The 19,150-nt window shown below is 60.9% G+C and overlaps 1 protein-coding gene across 4 annotated transcripts; it reads left to right on the top strand.

Annotated features, from left to right (window-relative positions):
- The first annotated feature begins 4,007 nt into the window (after positions 1–4,007).
- LAT2 (linker for activation of T cells family member 2) lies at positions 4,008–18,447 on the top strand. Of its 4 annotated transcripts, none has more exons than XM_032872419.1 (13): positions 4,008–4,088; positions 7,787–7,909; positions 8,315–8,354; positions 10,857–10,900; positions 11,051–11,111; positions 11,323–11,360; positions 11,632–11,667; positions 11,750–11,792; positions 12,200–12,255; positions 13,296–13,364; positions 13,614–13,685; positions 14,091–14,212; positions 17,844–18,063. In XM_032872419.1, exons 2-12 carry the CDS (start codon positions 7,798–7,800, stop codon positions 14,192–14,194), a joined length of 675 nt encoding a protein of 224 aa, XP_032728310.1. In that variant the 5' UTR covers positions 4,008–4,088; positions 7,787–7,797; the 3' UTR covers positions 14,195–14,212; positions 17,844–18,063. The 4 variants fall into 4 exon arrangements, with proteins under 4 accessions (XP_032728310.1, XP_032728309.1, XP_032728308.1 ...); XM_032872418.1 differs by lacking the exons at positions 4,008–4,088; positions 17,844–18,063 and adding exons at positions 5,150–5,237; positions 18,301–18,447; XM_032872417.1 differs by lacking the exon at positions 4,008–4,088 and adding an exon at positions 5,214–5,237.
- Positions 18,448–19,150: the final 703 nt, after the last annotated feature.

The following is a 19,150-nucleotide window of genomic DNA, read 5'->3' as shown; positions in this document are numbered from 1 at the left end:
GCCAGGAGAGGAGAAGTTTGCATACCCAACTTCCAGAAGCCAGGGCTTCCCATCCTGACCGAATCGTCTTGTTCAGGGAGGTCCTAGCAGGAGGCAGAAAGGAGGAGGTCAGGAGACGTGCGTTCGGGTCCCAGGAGGGTGCTGGCATTGTGGCCTGGCCTCTGCTCCCAGTTCAGGATCTTCAGGAAGGGCCTGGCTTTCTCGCTGAAGGAGGTTACTTGGTCGTCACTTGGGCGAGAACCAGTTTCCACCAGCCTCTAAAGGAGCTCCTGCTTGAGACTCCGTAGGAACAGATCATGTGGGCAGTGAGATGGTGCCCTGTGGCCCTTAAGGGTTCTTGCACCTGGTGGTTCCTATATTTTTCCGTTCTCTGTGCCCAACATGGGGCTTGAACTTAGGACTTTGGGATTCAGAGTCGCACGGTCCACCGACTGGGCCAGCCAGCACCCCCCGCCCCCCCCACCCGTTGCTTTAAAGCCTTCCTTACAACTGGCTCTTCTCACAAGTCCTTAAAATACTGTTGTTTCCTTCTGTCCTTTTCTCAGATTCCGCCCGGCTGCGGGGGTCATGTGGGGCCACTAGCCTGTGCAAGGTCTGCTCTCCGGGCGATCATCACGGCAGTAGGACCTGCTGGGGCCCATTGTCGTGCGCGGGGCTCCTTGGTCTCACGGAGAACGGGGCAGGCCTTCCGTGCCAGCCCCTCCTCCAGGTCTCGCCCTGTGGACTTCTCACCAGTGCTCTTACCGGGAAGTCCCGCGGGGAGGCAGACAGGGTGTCCCCTCCCGGAGCACCCTTGTCAGCCATCCTCAGTGTGTCACAGGTGGCTCTCCTGCCCTATGCTCCCCAGATCCGGTGTGCCCGGCACGCAGGGCCATGAAACGGCCCCCGGCTGCGGGGAGGCTGTGTGGCCGGCAGGTTGCGGCGGGGGCCGGGGGGGGCGTGCTCCTGGTGCTTCCTCGGGTCTGCCCTTTAGGTCCACAGGCTTCTAAATCCACACATCTTAGTTCCTTCTGCAGTTTTTGGCCATGAACATGAACCAAAATAACGTACTTGACTCTAACCTACTACTAATCTCTGCCCGCCTCCGCAGCCACCCCCAAGGTGCAAAATACCAAACACAAATGAAAGCACACTATTTCACAATGGCAAGTGGTGTTCCATTTGGAATTCTGTTCACGGTGGAAGGCAAGGTGACCATTAGTAACATCATTAGCGGCCCAGAAGCTTATCTTTCTGAATGGGACGGGGCGGGAGAGAAACGTGGGAAGCTTTTCAGGCAGCCCAGGGATTCTGCAAATAGCCACGATTCCCTTGGACTTGGTAGAGGGATTGCTGACATGCATTACCCTCTAGTCGAAATTAAGAGTGTGCTCACTAGATAACCTTTTTAAAGTACTCTCTCAAAATACAAATAAAATAAGAATGCTATCCTGCCGCACTAGCAGTCCCGGCTAGTAAGTCAAGATCACACGGAGGAAAAAAAAAAAAACAACACGCCCCCACGCCTGCCATCACGACCCGACAGACCAGTGGCTAGAGAGTTTGTGTCCTGCAGAGGAGCGTGTAAGTCGGAACTACACTTGGGGACTTCACTTGGGAATGGAATGTCCCCGTGTTCTAGAGCCCAGTGGTTCCCCTCCCTGGTATGAGCCCCAGAGAAAGCACATTCACAGCAGCAGAAGCTGTGTTCAGATGACGGAATGGCCCGGAGGCGCACACAGCATCGGGTCACAACGCAATAGAGGGAAAATAAGCCCGACGCGGTCAGATGGCCTGGTGCTCATAAAAAGTACAAACCACTTCAAGAACCTACCTACACCTAGAGGACAAAGCAAAAGAAGCAGGTCCTGAGGTCGGGGGAAGCAGAAGGATGAGGATACTCTAGGTTCCTTTGGGTAGTGAGTTCACAACCACAAATAAACGTCAGATTTGGCTCGGGAGGAGAGGGTAAACGGAGGCTCGTTGGCACCTTAAGACGTGGAGTTGGGGGTGGCAGAGATATGTGGGGCTCCAGGGCGTTCTAGAATGTCGTACACTCTTCGGTGATTTTTCTGAAAAAAAAAAAAAAAAATGGCACAGCGTCCCATCAGCCTTTAGGATATCTATGACCCCAGAAGACTCTCAGCTTGGAATTGCTGAGGTTTTAGAGCTGTCGCTTTGCTACCTGGGGATCTTGATTGGGTCCCGAGTGTGCGCACAGCCGGCCCCTTGGTGAGCTGAAAAGCCAGTGTGTCTGGAGTGATGACGGTTTGGGGATGGATGGTGGTGATGGTTGCACAACACTGGGAAGGTAATGGTACCAAATCATAAACGGTCATGAGAAACCTGTAATACAAAAAAAACTACTGAATTATAAAAAAAAAAAAAAATTGAAACCTTTGATGCAACTGGATGTGAACTGTCATTTTTCGAAGCCTATTTTCTAAGTCACAACTCTGACTTATAAATAACATAGGACCTTGGAGGACTTTGAAAATTGACCAGAAGGGGGACAGCCTCCTTTTTCCACGCAGGTACAAAAAGGTACAAAAATTATTGGAGATGGGAAACGGGCTTGGAGAGGGTCTGAGGGCTCCCAGGTCCCACTGCAAATTGACCTGGAGACTTTGCCAGTGGTGAGAGGTCACGTCTGCCATTGCCAAGGCCCAGGACAGAAGTCAGGCATAGGACAGCTCCTTCCCATCAGACGGGGAGCCTCTGTCAGTCTCTGCCACCTGGAAACCCCTGGGCAGGCACCCAGTCCAGGGGTCAAGGGGCACCAACGCCAGCCCACGTGAGTGGGGACTGGGCAGGTGGTCCCATCAGGAGGGCTGCTGGCGTGCACCCACCGACCTCCCTGCACTTGCGGGTGCTGGGAAGACAACAGACTGCAGACTGGGGTTCAAATCCAGCATAGCTTCCGTGGGCCTCCAGGCTCATCGCCTGGGTAAGTGACATCCAAGGGGCCAGTTACCAAGGGAACCGAATACAGCGTTGCCCGGCGTGGGGCAAGGGAGTGTGGCGGTGCCCGCACAGGTCTGGGAGTCAGCTGCAGGAGGATGAGGATAGGCGCCCGGGGCAAGGCCCACAGGATTTCCCACATCAAGGCCGGGCAGGTGCACTACCCTTCTTCCCCACGGGGTGGCAGCCCCGGGCAGCCCTGGCCCTGGCCCGCTGGTGCCTTTGGGGCTGGGCCTCCTGAGCCCTGGCCGCCCCGGACAGGCCGGAAGAGAAGCCCAGTCCTCCCGCCTGGGGAGGCGAGGGGCCCTGGGACCAGGAAGCCCAGGTCTGAAATGCCAGACTGATGGGGGTTTCCCTGGGGTCTCCTGGGAGTGTCGGTGCCACCAGGGGTTTGATGGCCTTGGGCCAGTCACTTACTGCCCAGTAACAGGAGACACGGAAGCGCCCCGTATGTTTATGGGCCCCCCCAGGAGCCGGCGATGGCAGGACTAGCAGCCGCAGGAGGGCGACTCTGGGAACTGTGGGGGAGGGGAGCAGGGGGGAGCCATGGCTCGTGGCTCGTTCCCCCCTTCTCCAGCCCTTCACCTCGCCTCCCCGTCCCGCTTCCTCTGACACGTGCCCTATGACATCTTTTTCTGTGTGTGTGTCTCTCTCCGGGCCTCTCCCTCTCCGGGTGTGTATGTGTGTGTTGGTGTGGGGTTCAGTGTGTGTCTGTCCGTGGCTTCCTGCTCTCTGGCCGCCTGTGTGTGTCCGAGGGCTCACCCCACTCCGCTCTCCCTCTCCCCGTCCCTCTGAGTGTCTCTTCCTCTTTGTGTGACTCAAGGTTCCGTGTGTGTGTGTGTGTGTGTGTGTGTGTGCGTGTGTCTGTCCGTGCGTCTGTCCTCTCTGAGCCTGGGCTGGTGTCTGTCTCTTGCTCTCGCCCCTCCGCCTGTCTCTCAGCGTCTCTCCCTGTCTCTGCGAGTGTCTCTGCGGCCCCGTCTGTGCAGGCAGCCGGGTCCGGCCGAGCAGCGGATGTGAGGGATGATTCAGGGCTGACAGGAAGCCCGCCGCCTCGCCCACTGCCCGCCAGTATCCGCGGTGTCGGCGTCCGCTCAGCAGGTGTGCCGGCTCGGCATGAGGGCGCCGCAGTGACAGGCCCCGGCTCTCAGGTGAGTCTTCCTCGGCAGTGCCCGGGGCCCGGCCCGGCCCGGCGTGGGGGGCCCCGAGGCTGCCTCCCACCAACCCTCCACGGGGGTGGGAATGGCCCTACGGGGCCTGCGGGGGGGCTGGGGGGTTGGGAAGTTGCTAGAATATCTGGCTCTCCCTCACTTGGGCCCCTGGCTGGGGACCCTCCTCTCGCAACCCTGCTCGGGTCTGGGGCTCCAGCACTTTCCCACCCTCGCCTTCCCCAGCCCAGCCTACACGGGCCTGGCGGGGGGGAAATCTCGTGGCAGGAGTAGGGGGGGTCTCATTGCTTCCAGAGACCCGGTGAGGGGCCAGACCCATGAGCCTTGGTTTCTTCATCTGCGAAATGGGACTGAAACATCCCTGCCGCTAGGCTGTGGGAGGACGGGTGAGACTCTCTGGGCAAGTGTGCCCAGAGCCCGCCCCAGACCAGAGGGAAGCAGCCTTCCCCCTACGCCGCCGCCCCTGCCCTGCCCCAGCCTGGCCCACCAGCCCTCGGCTGCGGAGCTCCTTGACCCCGGCCGCCACCCTCCCCCACCTCTGCCCCAGGACCAGGGCTGCCCGGGCCCCCGCAGTGGCCACCTGAGCCTCCGGAGCCTCCATTAGAGGCCCCTGGGTCAGCCTCAGCTGAAGGCCTAGATGACGGGGGAAACGGAACAGAGCCCGGCAGATAAACCCCCCCAGGGCTCGGACCCAACCTCTTTCTCCTACCCCATAGGCCACCCTGTGGCCCAGGGAGGCCTCCTTCCGCAGGTGCGGCCTGAGGCGGGCTGGGAGTTGGGGCAGGAGGGTCTCTGAGGGCCTTTCCCGCTGGCCCGGCCCAGCCCCGAGGGCTTTCCCCCAGCTCGGCTGTTGCAAACTTTGTTCATCTGAAAACTGCGTACTTCCCTTTGTGCTATTTTGGCCTGTGTACCACGGCCTGTGGCCGCCTAGCTCCCCGCCCGACCCAGCCCTGCCTGCCCCTTGGGGCCCTTCTGGGGGCTCAGCCTCCTCCCCTAGCCCTCTTCCGCCAGCTCAGAACCTGGGTGGGAAAGCCAGGCCTGGAGGCAGGTTGCCTCCGTCTGGGGGCCGCCGACGGCCTGTTCCTCAAATCGGTCTCTCTTTTAAAAAAGATTTCATGGTTCTTACAAAAGGTAATACAAGACAGTGGTCAAAGAGCAGGGAGGGCCTTGGGGGTCGGCCTGGCCCAAGCTTGGGGATCCTGGCTCCGGGATTGGCTCGCTGGATGAACTTGGACCAAGTACTCCCTCTCTGGACCTCGCTCTCCCTCCCCGGCATCGCCCACGGTGTGTCTTGGTGTGTCTGGGACAACGGAGGGGCTGGGGCGGATCCCAGCCTACCCTGGGGTCCCGGCGTGATGGCCCACGTGCGGGGTAGGGGGCCGGTGGAGGGAGGCTCAGGCCCGCGTGCAGGGGTGGGGAACAGACAGGGATTCTCTGATAAGGTTGTTGCAATGCCCACCTCCTAGAGGCGGCCCCGTCCCCTTCCACAGAGACCCTGATGACGGCAAGTCACTGTAGCCATCCAGCCGTGTCTCCCCCACCTTCGTGCCTCATGACAGACCTGAGGGATGCATGTCATTATTTCCCTGCTCCATCCTGAAGGCCAGCGATGATAGACTTAATGGCGGAGGTCCCCTCGGCGCTCTCGTGCTCGCCTCTCCTCTCTCCCCCGTGCCAGGCGGGTGGGGTGGACCTGGCCTAGGGGGCAACTGGCCCCTGCTGCTTGTCCCAGGAGAGCAGGGGCATCCAGGAAGCAAGAGGGCTCTCTGGGGGCCGGGATGCCCTGGGATGGTGGGCCGCCCTTCCCCGGGACGGCGGCCTCAAGGGCCAGGCCTCGGGAGCATGAGGGAGTTCTCCAAACCAGAAACAGGGGCCTGCACAGGCTTCTCTCCGGGAAGCCCAAAAGCAGAGCCAGGCTGCTTATCATCTGCCAGCAGTTCTTTGGGAAAGGCCCTGGGTTGGTCCCCATTTTACAGATGAGAAGACTGAGGCTAACAGATCCCGAGGCACAGGCAGAAGTCCTCCCTCCACCGCCCGGTGCTCGCAGCCCTGCACCACCTCTAGGGCCCTTGGGCTGCGGCTTGAGGCCCAGCAGAGAGCCTGCCCCAGTGTGGCCTTGGTGGGTGGAAGCAGGAGGCTGTGCAGGCTGGGGGACAGGGTCCAGTCCCTGAGCACAGGGGTTCCCCACGGATGCCCTCCTATCCCATCACGAGGTTTGGGAATTCTGGAGTTCCCGCTGACTCACTTGGTGTTCGAGGAAGGAGAGCCGACTTCACTGGGACAGCCCCGATGGGGGCTCAGTGTGGCTCAGGCCTCCTTGTCATGTGTGCCATGAGGGCTCAGGAAGCTCAGGGAGGTGAGGGGGACAGCCCAGTGCAGCCGAGGCCTCAGGGGAGCCCAAAACAGGAGCTGGGCAGTACAGAGCTCAGCTTCTCCCTGCGCCTCGCCTTTCCCAGCTGTAAAGTGGGGAGAAGCCCTCCTCCCGGGGGGCCGAGCCTGCAGAAACAGACATGCACAGAGGGGACGCTCCTGGGGCAGGGCTTCCTCGGAAACCCCGCTATGGCCCTCAGTTGTGTCCCTGGCCACAGCCAGGAGACTGACTGGGTCTCTCGGGATGCCAAGATTCTCCTTGGAAACCCCCACAAGAGGGCTGTACTTGTCCTCCCTGGCCTGGGTGTGTGGCTGCCTATGGCTCGGTCAAGGACAGGCCATCACAGCTTGGCTCCTCCACTGGAGCCGGTCACTGACCCAGCAAGGGCCCATTGCCAGGCTGGGTTCCGAGGCTCCTTTCCCCGCAGGGTCCCCCCTCCCAGCACATCCCACCTCCACCAGCCCTGGGCAGCCCACCCAGTCTCTCCCCAGAGCACCCTTCTTTCCCTACCGCCCTCAAGAACCCCTCGGTGTTTAAAGAACGAAACCCCAGGAAGCCTGGGTGGCTCAGTCGATTAAGCGTCTGCCTTTGGCTCAGGTCGTGATCTCAGGGTCCTGGGATCGAGCCCCGCATCGGGCTCTCTGCTCAGCGGGGAGTCTTCTTCTCCCTCTGCCTGCTGCTCCCCTGCTTGTGCTCTCTCTGTCCCTCTCTCTCTGACAAATAAATGAATGAAATCTTAGAAAGGAAGGAAATCCCACTCCCAGCTCCCCTGAGAGGCATGGAGAGGGACAGAGAAGTGCCCTGGGGTGTGTGCGGGCTCCCAGGTCTCCTGTATGGAAGGGACCAAGGACTGAGGTCAGGGAGCAAAGCTGGGTTTGCAGGAGGCAACAGGTGAGGCAGTCCGGAGACTGGAGTTGGAATCCCGTCTTTCTCCTGTGCAGCCGGGATCCCCAGCCTCAGTTTCTGTATCTGTGAAATGTTGGGAGCCTCTCCCGCCACGGGTGGTTGTGTAGATTAAGCGAGGGCACTTTGGGACATATACACATGGGGCGGTCTGGTGGGTCCCCAGAACCTTCCAGCACTTACCAAGTGTGGGGGATGGCCCTGGGGGCCCGGGATGGAGGTCTGGGCTCAGATGGGGGCGCAGGCCTGGCTGTGGCCTGACTCAGTCCTCGGACAGGGAGGGGAGATAGTGCTCCCATGGCCTGGCTCCACTGCAGGGCTGTCAGGGGCTGGGGGTGACAGACACCCGACAGGGTGGGGCTTGGGGGGCTCTGGAGAGCTGGTCACAGGGGGTCCTACGTTGCAGCACTGCCGGACATGTGGCCAGGAGTGGACATGAACGTGGAGAGCGAGCTGCTGTGGCCCGGGGTGGCCCTGTTGCTGCTGCTGGGGACGGTGGCCAGCTTGTGTGTGCGCTGCTCCCGCCCAGGTAAGGGCACATGGCGGGGACAGGGGTGGGGTCCCCAGCCCTGGCTGTGGTCCAAAGGCGGTCAAACAAGTTTCACAAGGCAGGGAGGAGAGCCCTGAACCACCCGTGAAGACGGTGGGTCTGGCTCACTGTGGGGCTTTGGTTTTGTTGCGGCTGGGAATATTCTGGAAAAACGGGGTTGGGGGGGCTGCTGTGCTGCCTGCAGCATCCACCTTCTCCAGGCTCTGCTCTCCTAATAGCAAACATCCTATCCATGACGGGTGGCCCACAGGGGTGGGCGGGCCAGCCCCCACGTCCCATCCGAGGCCTGCCCAGGGCACAGGAGAGACAAGAGGAGGGGGGATGTCCGATCTCAGTTCCCACCCCAGCCTGGGGTCGCTCGCTAATCCGGGCTTGTTCTTGCAGCGGTGAAGAAGTCTGAGAAGATCTATGAGCAGAGGAGCCCGTGAGTGTCTCAGTGTCCCCAGCCCAGGGACTTTGTGTCCCCTGACTGTGGGCAAGCACATAGGCTTCCCCTCGTGTTGTCCACGCACCTCTGCCCTCAGCCCTCGCTCCCGCCGCCTCCACACTGGGCTCTAATGGGTCCAGAGCAGTTCAGGGAGGGAGGGAGGGACGGAGGGAGGAACCCGCGGGGCTCTCCACGCACTGTCCCCTCTTCCCTCCCCACCCCAACCTGGGCCCGGGAGAGCTTTGGGGAAATGGGGTGCCACTCTCTGGCGGGCCCCCCTCTATCTCCAGAGATCCACCCTCTGCCCCCAGCCTGGGGGAGCCCACCGGGCTGGTGCTGGGGCTTGACAGAGAGCCCTGCCCTCCCCGGCAATGTGGGGAGCAGAGACCGGGCACAGAGAAAATGTGAGCCACGCACAAGTCTCCCTGGAAAAGGCCAGCCGAGCTCTGGGAGGACGTGGTGGGCTGTCCTCGGGGGCTCGGGAGGAAGGCCTGAAGGGGGAGGTGGGGAGGATGTTAAGAAAGAAGGCAAAAAGGGACATGGCAGGGAGAGAACGGGGTGGGTGGTTCTCCCTGCAGGACTGGGGTGGACACTTTCTTCTGGGGACAAGGTGGCACGTGTGGGCATATCTGGAGAGGCGTGAGATGGATGAGGAGGGAGGAGAGCCTCGACTGTTGGGGAGAACCCATGGCCTCTGTCCTAAGGGCAGAGGGGAGCCACAGAGGAGCTGGGAGGAAGGAGGTAGGGGTAGAGAGGAAATGGGGTGGGGGGGTTCACTGACCCCAGGCCAGGCAGTGGGGTCCGGGCGGGATGGAGCTCCAGGCACCCCCGGGGCTAGCGAGCCACTCTATGTATGAGCCCTGGGAGGGTCAGCCGTGCTGGACACTGCCAACCACCACTGTGGCCCAAGGACAACCCAGGGAGGGAGGAGGGCCGCCACTGGTGTCCTTGCACTGAGCAGAAAAGTGACCGACGGAGCGCCTGGGGGCCTCTGAGACCTGCGTGCGACATGCACACGGGCCAGCACGCCTGCTCACACCCACCTGCCACCCCCCCATTGCTGTCCAGGGGAGCGCTCCTCTCCCTGCTGCCCGTGGTGTGTGTGTGTGTGTGTGTGTGTGTGTGTGTGTGTGCACGCGCACGCGCACACACACTCTCGCCAGGGGAAGGAACTCACGTACAAATGCACACACACACCCTTTCTCATTTCCTTTTGCAACTGAAAAGCCACAATGAAGTTTGAAAATAGAATGTCCCCATCCATGCCCACCCCTGGGGCCGGGGCTGGGCTTTTTCAGGCTTTTCTGGCCACTTGGTCCTCCAGATGACCAGCCTACGGTCTTCACTGGGGCTGCCCCCCACCGCCCCGCCCCTGCCCCCAGGCAGGCCTCCCTAGTCTCTCCTCCTCTCTGCCCTCCTCTCTCAGTGCCTGCCCACTCCGGGCCTCTGATCGATGATAGAAACATAGGCTGTTTGAGCCAGAAATGAAACCACCTCATAATGGGAAGTGGAAGGCTGGGCCTGGGCAGGAGGAAGCCGCGGGGGCAAACTTGGGTTCTCCCCACTTCTCTTGGGTTGAGTTCTGCCCGTGCAGTTAGGACATCCTTCCTAAATCAGGTCACCCTGACCCCTCCCCAGGCCCCCTACACCAGAGCTCCTGGAAGGCTGGGCCAGGTGCCCCTTCTGGTCCAGAGGAGGAACCCAAAAGGCTTTAATGTCTAGCTAATCTGCTCTACCATCCTTAGCAGTGGCTTCCATCCTCAAGGGGACTTCACGCTCCAAAATGGCAGCTAGAGCACCAGTCCTCACCTGTGTGTTCCAGGCAGTAGTAAGAAGGAAGGACAAGGACAAAAAGGGTGCACTTCTGTTGGCAATGCCTCCTCTAAAATCCCAACAATCTTGGCTTGCGTTTCATTAACTAGAGCTTAATCACATGGCCACACTCAGGCACGAGAGAGGCTGGAAGATACAGTCTTCTAGATGGACCTATATAAAAATCCATTTCAGAGGAGGAAGGAAATGCCGGGCATGGCCAGCTACCTTGCTGTGTCTGCTAAGCCTTGAAGTTACCTCGCCAGTTATGTGGGAGTGAATGGTGTGTTTGAACCTCTCAGGAAGGCTGGTTACCCTCTGGTTGATGTCCCTGAAGAGTCGCCGGACCCTCACCTCAGAATCAGAGGGCCACTGCCCCAGCCCTGCCCACAGCCCTTCTGGACCATCTCCGGGGGTCCTGGGGAGGCCGTGGAGGCTGCTGGCTCCAGCTCGGGGCTGTACGAGAAGCGTGGACGCCCGGTGGGCAGGGTTGGGGAGCAGTCCAGAGAATGGGGGCTTCGGGGAGCCCTGGATCTGGGGCCCAGAGAGGGGTCAGCTCCTCCTCTCTCTCTTGCCCTGGTCTGCCCCTCCCCACTCTGGTCCTCGTCCCTGTGTCTCTTCTGTCTCTCTGTCCCTTGGGCTGTGGGGGGCCAGGCCCTGGTTCAGCACAGCTCCGTGTTTTTCCAGGGAGGAGGACCAACAGAACTTTGCAGTGGCCCGGACCTATTCCTGTGAGTCCCCGAACCTAAGGGTCCAGGGACGAGGCTCAGGGTTGGGGTAGTCCATCTGGGGACTGCGGCCAGGCCCGATCTCGTGGCATGGGGGGACGGCGCTGGCAGGCTGGCCTGGGGGCCCAACCAACACCCCTTTGTCTTTTGCAGTGGTCAGGCAAGCCTGGCCTGGGGCCCTGGTGGACATGGACTCCGACGTGGCCCTAACAAGGTAGGACTAAGCGCCCTATCCCAGGCCAGGAGGGGTCACAGCCCCATAGGAGGCCATGGGAAGGTCCCCACCTGGCTGAGCTCAGGCCAAGCCCTTGGACCTCGGAGCCCCAGAGCTGGACAGTGAGGTTCCCACGAGGCCGTGGTTCCGAAACCCTGGGGCCTCTTCCCCACCGGCCCCCCTCAGCCCCTCCCTCGCCCTTTTCCTGCAGGAAGGACAAGCTGCTGCGCTTCTCCCCCAGCCTCGAGGGTGAGTGGGCCTCAGACACAGGGGTGGGGCAGGGGTGAGGCGGGCTTGAGGCAGGTGAACATCACGTGGGACAGGTGCCGCGCGGGGAGGCCCAAGGGCCCGGGGGAGTTGGGCCAGGAGGGCCCGGGGTTGGCCTGGCCGGGGAGGAGGCGGAGAGCAGGTGTGAAGGTGGGAAGGCAGGAAACACCTGGGCCCTTGGAGGCCCTTCCCTGGGGCGGGGGTGGGGCGGGGGCGGGAGGAAGCCGTGAGCCCAGCCCAGCCTTTCTTCCAGATTCTGAGTCCTCCAGGTACCAGAACTTCAGCAAAGGTGGGTGGGATCCCGGGACGCGGGGGCTGCGGTGGGGCCCGAGGTCCGAGCGCTCAGGCCTGACCCTTGCCTCCTCCTGCAGGGACCAGACTCGGACCCAGATCTGGCCCTGATGCGGCCCACACGTGAGTGGCCTTCTCTGGCCGGCGCCTCCCCCCTCCCCTCTCACCCCCAAACGTCCTCCCTCTAGGAAAGCTTCCTGCCCTAGAAGCCACGGGGGGGCCGAGGAAGGTGCTCGGTAGCCCACTTCCCCTCATGGGGCCATGTCCCTCCTTTGTGGGGACAGGGATGTGGCCCGGCTCTAGGGCATCACCCAGAGATAAGTTCCATGAATCTCAGAGAGCAAGAATCAGGGATGTCTCTCTGTCTCACGGATGGGTCACCTGAGGCCCAGGGAAGACGGAGACTTGCCTTGAGTCACCAGTCAGGCCAACTGGAGCCACACGGGGTGGCGGCTAGAGCATCCGCCATGACCCCCTCGGCCCAAACCCCGGCCTGCCCAGCCACCTCTGTGTCTGTGTCTTCTTGCCAGAGACCCCATTTCCATGGACTATTACAACTGGGGGCAGTTCTGGAAGCCCCAGGAAGGTGAGGGGGAGGAGGCAGGGAGGAGGGGGCTGGGGAACGGGGGGACGCAGGCGGTGGGGGCAGGTGCCCCAGAGCAGAGTAGGGAAGGGGTGTGTGTGGGAGGCAGGGAGGGGAGAAAGCAGCAGAGGTGAGGGAACAAGAAGGGGAGCTGGGAGGAGGTAGCGGGGGGAGTCTGAGTCCCTCGTCACTCAGGGGCCCCCTCAGGGCTGGGCAGCCCCTGATGAATGCTGTGGGACCTCGGAGGAAGGCCCCGGGCCAGGCAGCCATGCTGATACTCGGAGCCCTACAGGCTCTAAGGAGGCTGGGATCTTTGGACCTTAACACCTCAGCTTTAGGAAGGAGAAACTAAGGACCGAGGCGGGCAGGGCCTGCTGGGAGGAGCTCAGGTCCAGGCTTGAAGCCCACACCCACCCCAGGCTCCTGCCTGGGCCACCCTGGGCTGCAGGGGTGGGGCACATGGCAGGCAGAGAGAGGGGTCCTCTTCTCCCCACCCCACCCCTGCTGAATATGGGAGGGACCCTCCTCCCTTGACGCCGCTTTGGCACAGATGGCTGCCACCCGGTGGCGCAGCAGTTGGAGCTCAGCTTGCAGGGGCGACGAGGGGGTGCCAGGCTCTGCTAGGCCACACTCCGCCTAGGCCCACCCTGCCTGCCTGAAGGTTAGTCTTTAGGACAGCCTAGGCCTGCTTCCTGTCTCTCCTCGGGCCCCCAGTGGCTTGCCCTGCCCCTCCCTGCCCGGTAGCAATGGGCCTTCCTCCCTCCAACTGTCCAACTGCCTGATTGCAAACCCGCCCCTCATGTCCCCTCCCCCCGTGCATCTGGGGTGAACTTGGAGGACCAGGAAGGAGCCCAGGGTGGAGGCCACTGGAGCCAGGCCAGCGTCCACTAAGAATCTTGTCCAGGAGAATGTTCCGAGACCCCGTGGGGGACACATTGGGTAGGGGGCTTGGCAGGACAGGCCAAGACAGGATGGAGGGAGGAGGAGCCAGGCCCGCCGGGCAGGGCCCCCCAGCAACCTGACCCTCACCCCTTCCCTGGCAGATGACGACAACGAGGATGCCAATTCCTACGAGAACGTGCTCATCTGTACGCAGAAGGAGCCCGACTCAGGTGAGGCTGCGGCCCGGGGACTGGGCAGGGAGGCCGGCCTCCTGTGCTGGGCCCACCTGTGCCGGTCAAAGTCACCGCCCGCCTCCAACCCAGAAGGTTCACCCTTTGCAGGAGCACCTGGGTGAGGCCCCAGGGGTCCCGGCCTCAGTGAGCATGCGCAGACAGGGTGCCTTCTTCCCCTGAGGGGCCCGACGACCAGCCACAGCGGCGGCCGCCTGTGCCAGCCCCTCTCCCGGGGTCTCCTTGCAGGTGACGAGGGATCGGAGGACTACCAGAACTCCGCATCCATCCGGCAGTGGCGGGAGTCCAGGAGGGCTGTGGGTATGTTGGGGGAGAGCAGGGGCTCCGGACTGGGGGGGCCTGGCCTGGGAGGATCGGGCAGGTGGGGTGTGGGGAGGGAGGGAGCATCGGTCGTGGGTGGGGGGCTGGCCTGGGAGGATGGGGGCCGGGCAGGCTCCCCTGCAGCTCTTGTAGCTGATTTCACAATGCAGCCTCTGGTCCATCCGTGGCCACCGTGGCCTGGAACCATGCCAGGCCCCCTGGGTGGAGATCTCTGGCAAACCCCAGAGATGGGACCGGTGCAGTGTTCTGTGTAGCATTTCCTGTAGGCTGTTCTGCGGCATCTGGGGGCCTGGGCCCGAGCCCCTGGCCGGGGGAACAGGTGTGGGTGTGTCCACATGACCCGTCTGCCCCCCGTCTGCCCCCCATCTGCCCGCTGGTCCACAGAGCGAGCCCCGAGGGAAGAGCCTCTGACCCTGGCAGGCAGCCCAGATGAGGACGGCGACGACCCCGATTACGTGAATCAGAGTGTGGCAGCCACAGAAGCCTAGGAAGGCTCTGGAAGGAAGGTACGGCCACTCCTCTCCAGTGGCCTCCGCCCAGGGTGGTGGACCTCACAGGCCTGAAGGGGCCCCATCCCATCCCAAGGGAAAAACAGGGCTGGTGAGCCACGGCGGGGGTCAAGGGGTTGCACCCATGGGTGCTGAAATGGCGGGCTCTGGAGGGTGTTGGGACTGAGCTCCTGAGCTGTCTGTGCCCACCCTGCCCCCAACACCACGGCAGGCCTGGTGACGTCACAGCCCCACGGCAGCCACAAGGGCCTCAGTCCTCTGTCGGGGGTGTCAGGCCGAGGCAGCTGGAGAGTTGTGGGGTGAAGGGTGGGCCCCGGGGAGCTCTCTGCAGCCTCGAGCGAGGGACTTAACCTTGTGGGTTAACCCTGTGGGCCTCTTTCCCTCACTTGCAAAATGGAGCAAATGGGACACAGCACGGGAAGGACACAGGGGTGGGGGTGGGACTGGGGGGTAGAGGACGGCGTCCGTGGGGGTCGCGGCTGGACCTGCTTGGGCTCCCCAAACGCACAGGGCACTCAGCCTCCCGCCCCGGGGCCCACTTAGAGTCAGGGAGCTGCTGGGGCCCCGGCTGTAACACGGCGCGGGAGGCGGGACTGACCCCAGAGGGTTCTTGAAGGCAGGCGGGTGGGCAGCTCCTGGGCTGGGAGAGGAGGCCTCGGAAGCATGAGCCCACCGCTCACGCACTCCCCGACAGCTCCCGGGCCTCTCCGGGGGGCCAGTCAGCCTCAGGTGCTGGGGACCCAGCAATGAACGAAATCCACCCATGGGCACCCGGAGGGTGCGTCTCTTGATCTCAGGGTTGTGAGTTCGAGCCCCACGTTGGGTGTAGAGAGGAGTTAAAATTAAAATCTTTCTTTTTTTTTTTTTTTTAAGATTATTTATTTATTTATTTGACAGAGAGAGATCACGAGTAGTCAGAGAGGCAGGCAGAGAGAGAGGAGGAAGCAGGCTCCCCACTGAGCAGAGAGCCCGACGTGGGGCTCGATCCCAGGACCCTGAGATCATGACCTGAGCCGAAGGCAGAGGCTTAACCCACTGAGCCACCCAGCCGCCCCTAAAATTAAAATCTTGAAAGAGAAAAACACCTACCCAAATCCCTGAGCATTCAGGGCGTCACTCTGGTCAAAGCGAAGACACAAGATGGCTGTGGGCTGAGAGGGAGGACAGGAAGGACAGGTAGCATGTGAGGGAGTGATAAGCTCCACAGAGACAAACCCACAGGCAGGAGGCCGCGGACAGCGGGGCTGGGGTGGCCAGAGCAGCTGGGGGTGCTCCCTGCCTGCCCCGCGGGGGGTGGGGGGTGGGGAAGGATGTGCAGGGGGGCAGAAGCGCGCCCAGAGGGTCTGACAACAGGGGAGGGGGCAGCCCTGGGTGGGGGGGCGGCCTGGGATCCTGGGAATGGGATCCTTGGCTACCGGGAAGGGAAATGAATTCAGGGGACAGCAGAGACCAGTGAGAATCCAGGTAAAGGGTGGAAGCAAACATGCATAGAGTTTTCTTTTGTCTCAGATTTTTTTAAGTTTATTTATTCTGAAGTAAGTTGAACACCCAACATGGGGCTTGAACGCACAACCCCAAGATCTAGAATCACACGCATTCCCGACTGAGCCAGCCGGGCGCCCCGTCTCCGTGTATTTCTGAAATGTCTTCTTGATGGCTTCGTCGACCCATCGGATCTCTGGTATCATGTTGGTTGACCTCCACGTGACTGCATTTTTCCATTTTTTTGGTGATTTCTGGCTTCGTCACCTTGTGGTTGGAAAAGATGTATGGTCTGATCTCGATCTTCTTACGTTCACTGAGCCTTGTTTGGTGGCCTCACAAGCGGTCTGTTCTGAAGAATGTTTCGCGTGCACTTGGAAACAATGTATTATTGTTTGGATGGAATGTTCTGTGTTTTCCTGTGATGTCCGAAATGGCAGCTGTTTTTTTGTCTTTTGTGGTTTTTTTTTATTTTTTATTTTTATTTATTTATTTTTAAAGGTTTTATTTATTTATTTGACACAGAGAGAGATCACAAGTAGGCAGAGATAGAGGGGGAAGCAGGCTCCCTGCTGAGCAGAGAGCCTGATGCGTGTCTTGATCCCAGGACCCTGGGATCATGACCTGAGCCGAAGGCAGAGGCTGCAACCCACTGAGCCACCCGGGTGCCCCTGGCGGCTGGTTTTGAAGGCGGATCCCATGGGATTCACTGATGCGCTGGGCGTTGGAGGCCAGGTAGAGAAGAGCCATGGGCTGCAGGTCTTTTGGCTGGGCGACGAGAGGATGTCACTGTCCCCAGTGAGAGGCTGTGGGCAGGGCAGGCCTTGTGGGAAAGCCAGCTTATTTCTGGACCTGTTCGGCTGGAGCTGCCCACGCGGGGAGAAATTTGTAGCGGTCAGCTGGACAGCAGAGCCTGGACTGAGGGAGAGGCCAGGCTGGAGACAGACGTGAGCTATCATCATTGAGAGTGACAACTGTCAGCCCCTGGGGGAGCAAGGCCGGGAACAAGGGCCAACCCTGAGGCCCGAGGCTGGGAGGTGAAGCAGAAAGGGCAGCGTCCTGGGCCGGAGGAAGGCACTTGGGAAGGGTGTGAGCAGGCACAAGGCAGGCGGAGATGCACTGAGCACGGGTGGGTGCTGGTGAGATTCAGAGGTGGTGGGGGAAGAGCTTGCTTGTGTTCGGAACACAGGAGCCCCCAGACGGGGAGTGAACATTCCAGAAGCTCCGCTTCAGAGGGGAACAGAGATGTGGGGCAGGTTTTTGAGCTGTAAGGTGGGTTGGTTCAAGCTTGGGGTCTGGCCGAGGTTGGACCTGGCTCGTGGGTGCTGTCCCACTCCGGGGACTGGACGCCACAGGCTGGCATCTGCAGTGGCCTGCTGAGGGCCAGAGGGACCCGATCTCTGGGTTCAATGAAGTGGAAGGTTGGCTCGGTGAGGCAGAAATGGGGCTGAGTTAGAGCTGATGCTCCTGGCAGGTCGCTTCTGGGTTGGAGGGGAAGGTCAGTCACCAGTCCTGTGCTGACAGACCCCAGCCTTGGCCAGGATCCACGAGCACAGGAATTTAGGAGGGAAAGAAGGCTGCTTGGGGCGCTGAGCCTCTGCCTTTGGCTCAGGTCATGATCTCAGGGTCCCGGGATCAAGCCTTGCATGGGGCTCTCTGCTCAGCAGGGAGCCTGCTTCCCCCTCCCCCTCTGCCTACTTGGGATCTCTGTCAAATAAAATCTTTTTTTTTTTTTTAAAGATTTTATTTTATTTATTTGACAGAGAGAGATCACAGTAGACAGAGGCAGGCAGAGAGAGAGAGAGAGAGAGAGGGAAGCAGGCTCCCCACTGAGCAGAGCCCGATGCGGGACTCGATCCCAGGATCCTGAGATCATGACCTGAGCCGAAGGCAGCAGCTTAACCCACTGAGCCACCCAGGCGACCCAAATAAATAAAATCTTAAAAAAAAAGAAAGGAGGCTGCTCGATGGGCAGGTCCTTCTCAGCCTGGCTGCAGGAAAGTGGCTGAGCATTGACCATCACCATGCCTCCCTCACCGACCGTGACCGTGACCTAGCCATCCCGGCGCCAGGGTGGGGGCGGGGAAGAAAGTGCTAGTCCAGGCCACCTTCTCTCTTCTAACAAACCTTTTCGGTCTTCATTAAGGAGCCGAGGGAGCCACTAGGTTGAGGGCTGTTCACTGCCTCCCCTGGGGTCACTTCTCTCTCGGGAGCTGCCCAACCTCTAGACGCCCCACGGTCACTCCTGGGAGATGCACCGAGACATCCAGAGGACCATCCGTCAGGCCGTGGGGGGCCGGCCGGGGACAGGACGGTTATGCGGGGAATCAGCCCCTGGCCCGGCTTCTGCGAGAGCCCAAGTCTGAGGGCAGCGTAGCTTCTGCCCTGACCGATGCTCCGGGGTCAAGGCAAGCGGCCTTCCTGTCCCCACGTCTGAAAAAACACTGCGTTGTCACTGGGATTCCTGTGCCTTTTTGCTTCGGATTCAGATTCGAAATTGCTGACTCGTGTCAATGGCTGGGATCTTTTTTGTGAGCCGTGGACGTGTACAGTTAATTTATGTGGGTGGAACCGTATTTAATCATCTACATCCCCGGGTGCAGAATGTCGTCTGTCTCATCTCCTGGAAGCATTACACGTCATGGCTGCTGTCGGGGGGGCCCCGGAGCCCCATTCTTCGGGTTTCGGTCCACTTGGAAGCGGTGAGGCTACAGGACAGCCCTTCCGTGGGGACGTCCGTGTGGGCAAAGCACATGATGTTTCTGGAGAAGGAGCAGCGCAGAGCGGCTGAGTGGCGCCCCTCTCCGTTGTCCCCGAGTCCTCCCCGGCCCCAGGACTGGACTCACTGAGCTGAGCAGGAACACAACTGCCTTGTGGGAAGCACAGGGGCCCCCGGGGACTTTCGGAGGCAGATAAAGCCACAGCCAGAGGGACTAGATGTTTCCTTCGACTGAAACGTCTCAATAAAGCCTGTTCTTACTAGCGATTCTCGTGTCTGCATTTCCTGCTTCGTGCAAAACCTTCCAGGGGAGCGGAAGTCAAGCCTCTTGCCTAATGGAAAAGGACACTGAGGCCCTGAGAGAGAGAGAAGGAGAGCGAGCGAGAGCTGGGGACAGGAACCTGGTCCTGGAGGCCACACTTTCCAGGGCGCTACACTGACTTTCCAGAGTTAATGCCATCAGTTAGGAAATGAGAAGGAAAAACAGAACACAGCTGCTGGCCCCTTGTTCCTTCCCACCCAGTGTCCCGATCTCCCAGGCTCAGAGACGCAAGGGGTACAGTGGGGCTACGGAAGGGGGTCTGGGCGGGGAGGAGTCCGACCTCCACGGTTACGGGGTGTGCGGCACAGACACGCGCCTCTGGGCCCTGGCCCTCCCCTGCAAACTCACAGGGATCACGAGCCTCCAGATAAGGGTAAGATTGGGAAATGTCTTAAATGTTTTTTAAAACCTT

This window comes from Lontra canadensis, unplaced genomic scaffold (genome assembly GCF_010015895.1).
Source record: "Lontra canadensis isolate GAN:19392208 unplaced genomic scaffold, GSC_riverotter_1.0 scaffold45, whole genome shotgun sequence".
NCBI lineage: Eukaryota > Metazoa > Chordata > Mammalia > Carnivora > Mustelidae > Lontra > Lontra canadensis.
The sequence above is the reverse complement of the archived record's forward strand: the minus strand, read 5'-3'. Positions and strand labels throughout refer to the sequence as shown.